We start from the raw sequence: 12,282 nt of genomic DNA on the forward strand, positions 1-12,282 counted from the left end.
CAGACCATGTCTAGTCCCTGCTATGAATTTTGATGTGTTAGGTCTTAATTTTCTTTCTTGGTGGCGGCTTGAAGGACTACCGCTTGCTACATCACTTTCTCTAGTGATTCATGTTCCTTTTGACATGTATTATTGTCATGCTGTCTCCTTCATGGAATTGTTCATCTTCCAAAAGTTTCCACTTGGTGTAAGTGCTTTGGATTCCAAGATTTGCCAGTTCTGCAAGGTTCTTCCCCCTGGCTTATTGCTTCCTTTGTCTGTGTTACAGAGTTTTCTTCTGCCTCTATTGCAGAGTGTACAGCACTTCTATGTGTTGTGGATGCAAGCAATCAAGAAATTAAGGAAATCGAAGTCATGTTTCAATTTTCTATACTTTCCTCTGATAAAATGTGTCTACTTTTATCTTGTATGGCCACTTGTTTGGCAAAACCGTGGGGGCATTAGTTGCCTTTTTACCTTTTAAACGTTTCTCCTTTGATGGAGCTTGATTTCTTTTGAATGATGAATGCATCTACTTGACAAAAAAAAAATGAAGTACAACGCACGCATGCCATTTTGAATATTGAACGCTAGATTGAAAAGAACCTCAGAGTAACTGATTTACTTCCTCTTTAGTTAATAAAATTAATTAAACGAAAATACACTCTTTCATGCTTATTCATAAGCTTTTTTTGGTAACCATTGAATAAAATGACTAATTATGTAATGTGTAAAAGATTGATTTACGGAGGAGAAAAGATACAAGGACCAATGACTTTTTCTTGACCTCCACATTTCTCGGCTTAATGATTCTCTATATTAGACAATGTTTCCCATAAGGAAAGAGCATTTCTCATTGTTGAAGAACACCATAAGGGAGTAATGAATCCGATCTTGAAGTTCAAGAAGTATATAATCACCACGGTCTTCTTATCTTCAATGAACTACGCTTATAACAAATTCAAAGACTATGGAGCCAACAAGATAACCGAAACCATCACCGGTGACAACCCTGGATCAGACTGATCTAACCAAAACCTGTTTTTGTGAGTTAGAATTAATAGTACTCTAATATCATTGCAAAGTTGTTCGAAATCAGAGCCTGGCTCAGTTATACTCTACACAAAAGCAAAGACGGCAGTCCCCGGTTTCATGTTGTTTGGATCTGGAGGATGATTGTGGTTAAACATGTTATTTAATGAGTCTAGATACTCTCTACTATGCTGTGTCGTAACTACTCCTGTGTGCGGTTACGGCAGCAGACTCCAGCTGGACCAAATTGTGATTGTGATTAGCATCAAGGGCCATATGTGTGTTGTTTCTTAATCGATATTTTCTTGGGGAGCTGTGACTTGAATTAAGGGTTTTAGGGTGGTTCATGATCTGACGTCTGTTTCAACTTTTTTTTTCTCATTTTAGTCGAGTATTTTCTAGCTTTATCGTTTCGAACCTGTAACAAAGAAACATAATTTATTAGTTATACAACTGGTATAAAACGGACACCAAATACACCTGGTACATATTATAACATGATGATAAGAAATGAAATAATATGAAAAATGAACAAAACACTAAGAAAGAAAAAAAATGTTGTCTACTTTTCAATTTCGTGATTTGCAAGTGAAGGTAGACTAAATTAAGTTTAGTCTCTAGATTAAAAGAAAATGGATTATTTACTGGTTCTTTTTTTTTCTTTTTATCAAATTTAGAGAATGAAAAGAAATTCAAACTCTTTAGGGGTGATATCCCAGAATACAAAGGCCTAGTATGCACGGGCCGTAATTAGGTAACTCCGCTGTGAAGTAAACAGGGGTAAAATCGAGAATAAAAAAAGAAGGACACTCTTTCATCTCGCGCTTATAAGTAAACATCGCCGCGACTAGGGTTTAATCAATGTGCCTATGAGAGATCAGAGCAAGCGAGTTTGATGCTGTTCTTGTTCCGTTGCGGGCATAAATCGAAAACCCACTCATCTTTTCTCCATTTCCTCTTGCAAGTCATCTTCTTTATTGCAAAATTGGAAGAAAAGATCGAACATTTTTTTTTCTGTCATTTTCACAAGAGCATAGATTCGATACAAAATGTTTTAAAAGAATTTTCACATGTTCTGTTTTGCCTTTGTCGGAAATCTGAGAGAATGTTCTTTTTGTCTAATATCAACAGACAAAGTTTCAAACTTTATGTTTGTTTGAATTTTTCATGTGGTACCTTCCTTGTGTTGTTGTTGGTTATTGATTATTTAAGGATAATGTGTTTAATCAAAATTGCCTATGAGAGATCAAAGCAGATATATTGGTGCTGTTCTTGTTCCGTTGCGGGCATAAACTAAAACCCATTGATCTTTTCTACACATCAGTTTGCAAGTCATCTTGCAAAATGGAAGAAAAGATCCAACATTTTCTTATATATACATATGTGTTGTTGTTCGGCGGCCGATCCAAATGGGTTCTTTATCTGGTAATATGGTTTGAAACAGTCATGCCAATCCTGTCTTTCTTTCGTAGTTTGCTAGTGGTTCAAGATTGGTCTTTATACATAAACAGCTTCTATCTTTTGCTGTAACTCTTTTGTGTACTCGGTCATGTGTTTTGTTTTGTCTGATGGGCAACTTGTGAAGTAGACATTGCAGACATTGCTACAACCATACGGACTTGAATCATATTTACTGACAAAAGAATAGCTCAGTTTTTACATTCAAGGTGCTTTATGGGTCAGTGTTATGACCATTTCAAAAGATTAAACCTCATCTGTACAATAAATAATGCAGGACTCACGGCCATGGCTATCCATCCATTTAAAAGCTTTGTGGAATATTTTTAGAAACAGAGAGCTTCAGGTTATTTATTGTGTTTGAGATATCATTATCTCGATTCAGCTATAGTGAATCTAGCAACTTGGTTTTACTCAGTTGGATCATAAAGAAGATGATTATAGATTCACCGGTGGTGGATAAAGTAGGGACGGCCTCTAACCTGGTTGATTAGGTCTAAAGTCGTCACACACATTAATCAAGAAGCCAAACAAACGTAGAACACGAAAATATGTTTTCATCTTTCAACACAAACCTCCATATGCTCAACCTAAGTTGCACATACTTACTACCGTATCTTAATCTAATGTAACAAAGATCTTATTACACAAACTCACTCTCACGAGCTTTTTATTTGTCTTCTGATAAAATATAAAATGTAGGAGAAACCAATAGCGTAGAAGTTTTTTTTAGTTGGGTTGAGAAGGCAGGTCCTGTAATCCACATACCATGTTTGCTGGTACTGCAACATCAATCATCTTCGGATACGCCAGATTCAGATCTATTAATAAGGGTAAAGATCAGACCACGGTTATTATGAGACTGAAGAAAGTTATAAGATATACTAAGCAGAAAGAAAAGAAAACTTACTTGACATAATGGTTTTGAATGTTTCTTTATCTTTAGTTAAACGTGGGTTGTGTTGCATCTCTTCTCCGACTGTACTTACCTGAACATTAACAGAAAGATAATGTAAAGCCATTGTGTGAATGAATCACGTTTTCATGTTTAGAAAAGCCAATGTGAATGACTTTTTCGTCTTTTGCATTACCTCGTAACCTTTGTAGTCATGAGCTGGATAGATCAATGTGTCCTTTGGCAATGTAAATATCTGGTTTAAACATCAAAAACAAAAAGAGCTTTAAAAAAAAACTAAACTCTTCAAAAATATGAATCAATTTCACAATTTGCCTGTGGAGTGGACAAGGTAAGTGTGAAAAACTTGCCTGTGAGTGCACAGACTCATAGAGCTGATCCGAGCTTCCACCCTGCAACCCAACAAGGAAAACATCATCAGTGAAGCTAAACCGATGTCCGAATACAGAACACAGACCTTATGCATCAAAGTTGCAGTTTTTTGGTTCCTTATAACCGATGTTTTTGGTTCTTTATAACCCATTTTCCCCTCTGTTTAGTGTACCTGAAAGTCGGTTCTACCACAACCACGGATCAGTACAGCATCCCCGGTAAAAGCCATTCTTGGTTGGGGCTGATCTGCTCCCTCTCCAGTCACATATGTAACACATCCTGCTGTATGTCCAGGTGTAGAACGGACCTGCACCAAAAAAAACACAAAATGACTCTGTCTCTCTCTAGTTTCTAAGTTTTGAAAAATCTAGTTACTATACCTCGAGGTATATATTACCAATAGATACTTTCTCTCCATGTTCAAGAAACTTATCTGCCTTGGAACCACTCGCTTTCGAGATTACAGATTTCACACCTGGGAGCTTTGTCTGTGTAAACAAGAAAACAGATCATCCTTGAATCTTCGGTTATGTAAAGAATCATATTGAGTAAAAGAGAAAAGAGACCTTAAGAAGACCAGTTCCAGTGACATGATCAGCATGAACATGAGTGTTCATAGCGTAGACAAGCTTCAACCCTAACTCATTAATCAGCTTCAAGTCTCTATCAACAGTCTTGTCCACCGGATCAATCAACTGTTCACAACACACATACGATTTAATAAAACAGTTTTAAATCTTTTTTCACAAATTTGAATATTCAATAGGGGCATTAATTAAATTCTGTAGAAAACTACACTAATTAAGACAAAAAGAAAAAAAACATGAACTGATCCAAGTTCCCATCATTTCCGACAAAACAATCAGATCACATTCGAGAACAATTCTCAGAAACCCATATCGAAAGATCCAATCTTTACGAACGCAAAAGAACTTACGAGAGCAGGTTTGTCCGGGTGGGAAATGTCGGCGAGAAGATAAGTGTAGGTGGAAGACTCTTTCTCGAAGAGCTGTCGGAAGAGAAGCTTCGAAGAGGAGAAAGAGGAAGACGAACCCATCGCCGATCTGATGAATGTTCGAGGTTTGGTTGGAGGATGACGGAGAACACGAGATTGCTGGAATCTTGGTTGAAGGAGAAGAAGATGATGGAGCCGTGAGAAACGTGTCATCAACATCGTTTGTTTAAAAAAAAGAGCTTATTGTTGTTAAACCCCCCACGCAAGTGTCGGTGTCAGCGTCTTGGAACAAAAGCAAATAGTGGGACCCACGAAAGATTTGATCCGTGATTGGTATTTGGATCGAGTTGAAATGATAGAAGCGCTTACGAGGAGACAGATAGACTTGAATAATTTGGGCTTTTTTCATTATTTTATCAGGCCTATATTCATCGGCCCATTTAAAGGAAATAAGCGCGTGCCGTCAAGTTAATAATATGGGTAAACTGGTCGATACTTTAAATGTCAACGAGTCATGGTCCTCATGGACTGCTTCTTGTAGGTCCCAAGGAAGGAGTACAAATCATCAGGCTGTTGTATTTTGTTGGGTAAAAAACAAAATTAATACGGTAACTGCGGTTAAGATTGTCTGATCAATATAACGATTGTTGTTTCAAATAATACACATAAACACAAATCCGAGTGAAGTATCCGAGGATTGGAGCCTTCGAGCAGTTTCAATGAAAAAGGCTACGATCGTTTACGTTGAAATCTACGACCGCTACTTGCAACTTGCAGTTAAAATTTGGTTGGCGAAACATTTTATTCATCGCAATCAGTCGGCACGATAACAAAATGAATAAAAAGCTGCGACTTGCCATAAGTTGAATTTTGCATATCGACACCTAGTTCGTAAGTCCACGACTATTGTTTATATACAATGAAACGAATCCAACCTTATATTTGGGTTCTATATCCAATACCACCTTGGCACCATAAGTCGGTTGGTATTGCTTTATAAAGGTCACAAGAAAAATGAAAACAATATATTTTTTTTTTGTAAAAAGAAATGAAAACAATATTGATTTACAAATATATATGTTTACGTCTCTTTCTCAAACTTAGTTTATAACATTCAAATTTCACAAACACAATTAATTAAAAAAGCAAGCAATAATACTTTAAGGGTTTAAGGCACGGTGGTAGCCGTAATACCAGCAACAGTCTGTGTCTTTGGCGTCATCTTTGCAACAAGAGTATATGAGTCCCAAAATGGTAGCTATGATGAGTAGAAGCGAACCCACTATTTTGAGGGTCAGCGCTGTCGTCTCGTCTATCGATTCTTCTTTAATGAATTTTTGCTTCTGATATGATTCTTGAATAGAACAAATGAGCATCAATCGCCCTATCCATATATATATATAATAAACGTTTTGGAGACCTGTATTTACAGTTTTAATTATGCAAGTTGCTTGTATATACTTTAGTTATATTATGACAGTTTTTAAGGAACTTAGATTTGGTATATATAATGTGTTACGAGATTGAGACGTGTGGTTGATCGATTTTACTAGTCAGATTGTCTTATTCTTCGAGTACTCGATTTAATTATCTAATATCTATGTTTGAAAACATGCTTTAGTACCGATATACTTCCTATGTATCATTTTAAATAGTTTTTAAAATTTTTATACATAGATTAAAAAAATACAAACTTCTATATAATTTATTTTGGCTACATAAAAATATCATTAATGAAATTAATTCAACCAATAAAAAAGAATTCAGTATTTTTGTAATTAATCACAAAATTCAAATAATATTAAATTATTTATATAACAATGGAGAACATCATTTATTTTGAAACAATTTTTTTTCTTTAAACACCACTTATTAAAAGTAGTACGGAGGGAATAATTTTTTTTACAAAAAGATAGAAGTCAACCAGGATAAAATACTTATCACTTTCATGAATTCTGGTTTGATTATTATTAATATATTGCTTTATGTCTTGTAAATCAAATAATGTCAAAGTTGTGTTTTATTCACATGCTCTCATTGTGTTTATATAATACAACGACTACCGACTTAGAGTAGATAACTCCTACTTCTAATTACATCATTATCAACACTTTCAAGTATATCTAAAATATACTTCATAATTATCCTCCTATACTCCCCCTCAAGTTGGGAAGGTGAAGATTTCTCACTCCCAACTTGAACAACAAAGTCTCAAATTGCACTCGCCCAAGAGCTTTAGTCAACACATCTGCTACCTGTTCATGAGTTCGAACATGAACAGTCTCAAGTATCCCATCTTGTATTGCATCTCTAACTTGGTGACAGTCTGATTCAATATGCTTTGTTCGTTCATGGAACACCGGGTTCGCTGCTATATATATTGCAGACTTACTGTCACAGAACAACTTCGACGGTTTGACTTGCTTTGCTCCCAAGTCAAACAGCAACCTTCTTAACCACTTAATCTCGCGAGTTGCCTGAGCCATCGACCGGTACTCTGCCTCCGCCGACGAATGTGATACAACCTTCTGTTTCTTAGTCTTCCACGACACCGGCGAGTCTCCCACTAAAGCCACATAAGCACTTAACGATCTCCTAGTAACTGGACATGCCGACCAATCAGCGTCACAAAACACCGATAAGCTGAGATCACGCTGAGAACTGATCATAATACCTTGACCTGCAGTCCCTTTGAGATAGCGTACGACTCGCAATGCAGCATCCCATTGCACCTCCCTTGGCGCTTTCATGAACTGAGAAAGTATATGCACTGGATAAGAAATGTCGGGCCTTGTAATTGACAAATATATCAGACGCCCTACTAATCTCCGGTATTTCTCTGCATCTTTAAGGAACGGACTAGTATCCAAACTGAGTTTGTGGTGTTGTTCCATCGGAGTCCCAACCGGCTTTGAACCAAGGAGTCCTGTATCAGAAATGAGATCCAACGCATACTTCCTTTGCGTGAGCAAGAACCCCTCTTCTCCTCTTCCAACTTCTATTCCAAGAAAATATTTCAACTTCCCCATATCTTTCATGTGAAAACAACCACTCAAATAATCCTTGAACTTCTCCAAAAACTTTATATTGTTTCCACAGACAAGCAGATCATCGACATAAATAAGCACTCTCAGCTCAATTCCACCTTTAGAGTACACGAACAAGGAGTAATCTGCATATGAATTGCGGAAGCCATACTTTTTCAGAGCATCAGTAAGCTTAGAAAACCAGCACCTAGGAGCCTGTCGTAGACCATAAACTGCCTTATGCAGTCTGCAAACCTTGTTCGGACCAGCAGCTTCAAATCCTTGGGGAAGTTTCATGTACACCTCCTCCTTGAGGTCTCCGTGCAAGAAGGCGTTATGCACATCCATCTGATGCACAATCCATCCTTTCCCTGCAACCACTCGCAACAAACTCCTCACAGTCGTCATCTTCGCAACCGGTGCGAATGTTTCTTTAAAATCTCTTCCTTTCGTCTGTCTATTCCCCAAAGCTACAAGACGAGACTTGGGTCTCTCCATCGTCCCATCTGCATTGTATTTATATTTATATATCCACATGTTACCAATCGCCTTCTTTCCTGGTGGGAGGTCCACGATGCTAAACGTTTTGTTCTCCTCAAATGCAACTATTTCCTTTTTCATGGAGTTCCTCCAAATCTCATATTGCATAGCTTCTTTGAAACTTCTTGGTTCTCTCTCGCTTGTTATAGAAGCCAAGAAGGCTTTATGATCTGGAGAAAACCGTTCGTCAGATATATAAAGCTCTAGAGGATAAGGAGTTGTACCTTGGACTGTCGACGAAGACTCTGATTTGTGATTGAGAGCAGCAAGCTCGTGGTGGGGTTTCTTCAAATATTGAGCGTTGTAGCTTACGTAGTCTCTCAGCTTCACCGAAGGCACCTTTTCACGGTGACCTCTTCCCAACTCAGTCACAACCTCAGTCTCAGTCACTGTAGCCGCTTCTTCTCTCTTATCATTCTGACTACCCAACGGCACCAAACTCCCCTCTCTGTTTTCTGTACTCTGTTTTTCCACTGGAACAGAGTCAACTTCTGTCGGAACAGAGCTTTCCACTGGTACTCCTTTCGTTGCAGCATCTTCCTCTGGTGATTTACTCCCCCTGTCGCCTACAGCGACATCCATCACCCAGTCATCATCAGGTGATCCGACAGGTTCCCTCTGAAGTATCACATCCGCTCTACTTTCACTATAAGGAAACTCATTCTCAAAGAAGCTTATGTCTCTTGACACCAGAAACTTATTACTGTCTAAATCATAGACTCTCCATGCTTTCTTCCCAAAGGGGTAACCCACGAAGACACAGCGCCTGCTTCTCTCTCCAAACTTGTTCTTATCTCGATCTCGTCTATGAACATAACATAGCGACCCAAATACTCGCAAAGAATCATACGATGGCTTAACTCCAAACAGCTTCTCGTATGGTGAACTTCCTTTTAAAACCCTCGATGGAGTCATGTTGATTACATGTGCTGCAGTCGATATAGCCTCTCCCCAAAACTTGATAGGCATTTTGGACTGAAACAACAACGCACGCGCAACATTAAGAATGTGTCTGTGCTTCCTTTCTACTCGTGCGGAGTGTCTACACAAGACGTCTGATGCACGATCCCTTTGTCTCGAAAGAACTTTCCAAGACACATAAACTCTGTGCCATTGTCACTTCTAACTGTCTGAACTGAACATTCAAACTGTGTTTCTGCATATGCACAAAACTGTTGAATAACCTTCTTCACTTCCGATTTAGCAAGTAAGAGATACGTCCATACTGCCCTAGAAAAATCATCTACGATCGTGAGAAAGTAACTCGCACCACACGAAGCAGGTATACGATAGGGCCCCCAAACATCAATGTGTATAATCTCAAAAATCTTATTCGTTTTATTGATACTATCATTGAAAACATCCCTTGTCTGTTTTGCTCTAAAACAAACGTCACACGGACTAGAGCCAGACTTATTCATAACACCAGAAAGCTCATGTAAAGTAGAAAAAACACCAAAAGCTGGATGCCCGAGTCGTCGATGCCATAAGAGTCGATCACTACTGTTTCCATCTGCTCTGCTAGCTCGTGCTACCCTGACATCCTTAAAGAAATAAACCCCACCACGTTCTTCACCGGCTCCAATCAGAGTCTTCGAAGAACGGTCCTGCAAAACACAAATTGTATCTGTGAATAACGCAAAACAATTACTATGTTTCAGCAACTTTGATACAGAGATCAAAGTACAATCCAATTTTGGTACAAAGAGAACATCTTTGAGTGAGATACGATCTGTAAGTATCATATCACCCATCTGTATCGAGGTTGAGGTTCCTCCATCAGCAAACCCGACGACACACGGTGAAGTCTTCCTTACATTCACTAGATGTCTTATGTCGCCGGTCATGTGATGAGAAGCCCCGGAGTCGATAATTACATCTCCAAGAGTCTTACCAGAAAGCTTCTCATAATGGGAAGCTGCCTTTCCCTCGTTGATGATCTGTGTGATAGCCTTCCACTGCTCAGGCGTAAGATCAGTCCCACCAGCGCCATGTGAACTCGTAGCATGTGCTGTATGAGCACTTCCTCGACCACCGCCTCTTGCACTCGAACTGCCACGACCTCTGCTTGAGCCTCTGCCTCGTCTATCATTCATCCACTCTGGATAACCAATCAGCTGCCAACAATTGTTTTTATCATGCCCAGTCTTTCCACAGTTTGAGCACCCTCTGTCTCTTCCTCTGTTTCCATAGTTAGGACTGCTTCCCTCAGCTTTCGTCCCATAACCACTGGAGTCTCTCACTTCTCTCGAGTCCTTTTGACTCTCTCCTTCTTGTCGTGCCACAAAGCCTACAGACTCTTGTGGAACCACTTCTCTTGACTTTGCAGTATTGAGACGTGCTTCTTCCCTTATGACTTTGGCATACACCTTTCCCAAATCTGGCATCTCATCAGCTTCAATAATGGCAGTAACTACATTACCGAACCGAGACTCATCCAACCCCATTATAAATTGATGAACTCGTTCGTCCTCTCTCTCCTTCTCATAAACCGTCGCTGCAGAACAAGTACACGCAGGAGGAGGTCGATAGGTTTGCAGTTCTTCCCACATCACTGCAAGACGACCGTAATAATCGATCACAGCTTGTCCGTTCTGCCTGCACGAGGCTAATTGCTCCATCAACTGATGAATCCGTACTTTGTTCCCTACTTCAAATCGTTTCTTCAGATTCTCCCATAGCTTGTGCGCTTCAGTAATAAAGGTCACAGTTGACCTTACTCTTGGCTCGATGGAAGATCTAATCCATCCTACTATCATGGAGTTCACGCTCAGCCATGATTCTAGATCGGAGCTATCTTCACTCGGCTTTGGTAGGGTTCCATCGACGAACCCATTCTTCTTCTTAGCTCGAAGAGCATTCATCATCTCCATCGCCCATTCATTGTAGTTATCTCCCTTCAATTGAACAGACGTAATCAGAGCTCCTGGATTATCGGAGCTAAACAGAGAGTACGGCGTCATCTCTCTTATATCACCAGACTTCGTAACTATCTTCTTTCCTTCGTCGGAATCTCCCATCGTGAAGCTAGAATTTCAAAACAAAAATTCCTTGAACAATCACTTTCAAGATCTCCGCTCTGATACCATGTAAATCAAATAATGTCAAAGTTGTGTTTTATTCACATGCTCTCATTGTGTTTATATAATACAACGACTACCGACTTAGAGTAGATAACTCCTACTTCTAATTACATCATTATCAACACTTTCAAGTATATCTAAAATATACTTCATAATTATCCTCCTATATGTCTACATCTGTATAACATTCACACAAACATATCGGAAAGAACAACAGTTCTTAACAAATTGGTATTATATCTCACAAATTTTACTATTGTGTTTTTTGTTATTATTTATCCCAATTAAAAGTATTAATAGTTACTGTGAAATATTCCAGGTATCTATTAAGTTTGAGCATTCAAGATTTCAGGTTAGATCCAAGTGAAATTATGATCAAATCCGGATCTTTTGGATTTGAGGTTAGATGGCTATATTTATTCATAAAACTTTGACACAGTTATCGGTCAGTTTTGTTAAGTTAGGATTATTTCGAGATATTTTATATTTACAAATTTACCTCCGTAATATTATCAGTAATATTATTTGAAAATACATTTTTTACGTGTGTTTATGTTAATTTTCACGATGGTCAATTACATTGATAACATTAGTGAATTAAATTTATTATGTAACTATCTTTATCAAAATTTCTATTTTTAGTTTTGTTAATATTTTTATTTTTCTAAAATAGTAAAAAATGGAAAAATATATACATATATCTTTCTAAAGCTATTTGCAGTGTTCTCTATGAACCATTCTTACATTGACTTTTCAAAAGTCAGTAGAATATATACTGGATTAATAACAATTATTTTAACAAATAATTATTTTGTAAAATATTTTTGATCTTTAATATATATATGTATACAATAAATTATACGTAAAATATAATAATTTATTTTATATTAATTTTAATAATTATGAGATTTTAATTACAAA

At 37.9% G+C, this 12,282-nt stretch overlaps 2 protein-coding genes across 2 annotated transcripts; both read right to left on the reverse strand.

Annotated features, from left to right (window-relative positions):
- Positions 1-1,836: 1,836 nt before the first annotated feature.
- Positions 1,837-1,980, reverse strand: LOC130506321 (uncharacterized). The gene is given in 1 exon segment (XM_057000961.1): positions 1,837-1,980. A coding segment is annotated over 1 exon segment (144 nt).
- Positions 1,981-3,006: 1,026 nt separating this feature from the next.
- Positions 3,007-4,957, reverse strand: LOC130506320 (persulfide dioxygenase ETHE1 homolog, mitochondrial). Its single transcript, XM_057000959.1, has 8 exons — positions 4,695-4,957; positions 4,324-4,452; positions 4,138-4,245; positions 3,930-4,064; positions 3,736-3,777; positions 3,561-3,620; positions 3,380-3,458; positions 3,007-3,290 (listed from the first exon to the last, which is right to left on the reverse strand). Exons 1-8 carry the CDS (start codon positions 4,929-4,931, stop codon positions 3,199-3,201), a joined length of 882 nt encoding a protein of 293 aa, XP_056856939.1. The 5' UTR covers positions 4,932-4,957; the 3' UTR covers positions 3,007-3,198.
- Positions 4,958-12,282: the final 7,325 nt, after the last annotated feature.

The sequence above is a fragment of the Raphanus sativus genome, unplaced genomic scaffold (assembly GCF_000801105.2).
Source record: "Raphanus sativus cultivar WK10039 unplaced genomic scaffold, ASM80110v3 Scaffold3114, whole genome shotgun sequence".
NCBI classification, from domain to species: domain Eukaryota; kingdom Viridiplantae; phylum Streptophyta; class Magnoliopsida; order Brassicales; family Brassicaceae; genus Raphanus; species Raphanus sativus.

What these genes read in the sequence shown, in the direction of transcription:
- LOC130506320 (XM_057000959.1), bottom strand. Translation starts at nt 4,931, where the DNA reads ATGTTGATGACACGTTTCTCACGGCTCCATCATCTTCTTCTCCTTCAA. An exon ending in ACCCGGACAAACCTGCTCTC is followed by an intron (nt 4,453 to 4,694) that starts GTAAGTTCTTTT and finishes TGTTGTGAACAG; the next exon opens with TTGATTGATCCGGTGGACAA. An exon ending in TTGGTAATATATACCTCGAG is followed by an intron (nt 4,065 to 4,137) that starts GTATAGTAACTA and finishes TTTTTGGTGCAG; the next exon opens with GTCCGTTCTACACCTGGACA.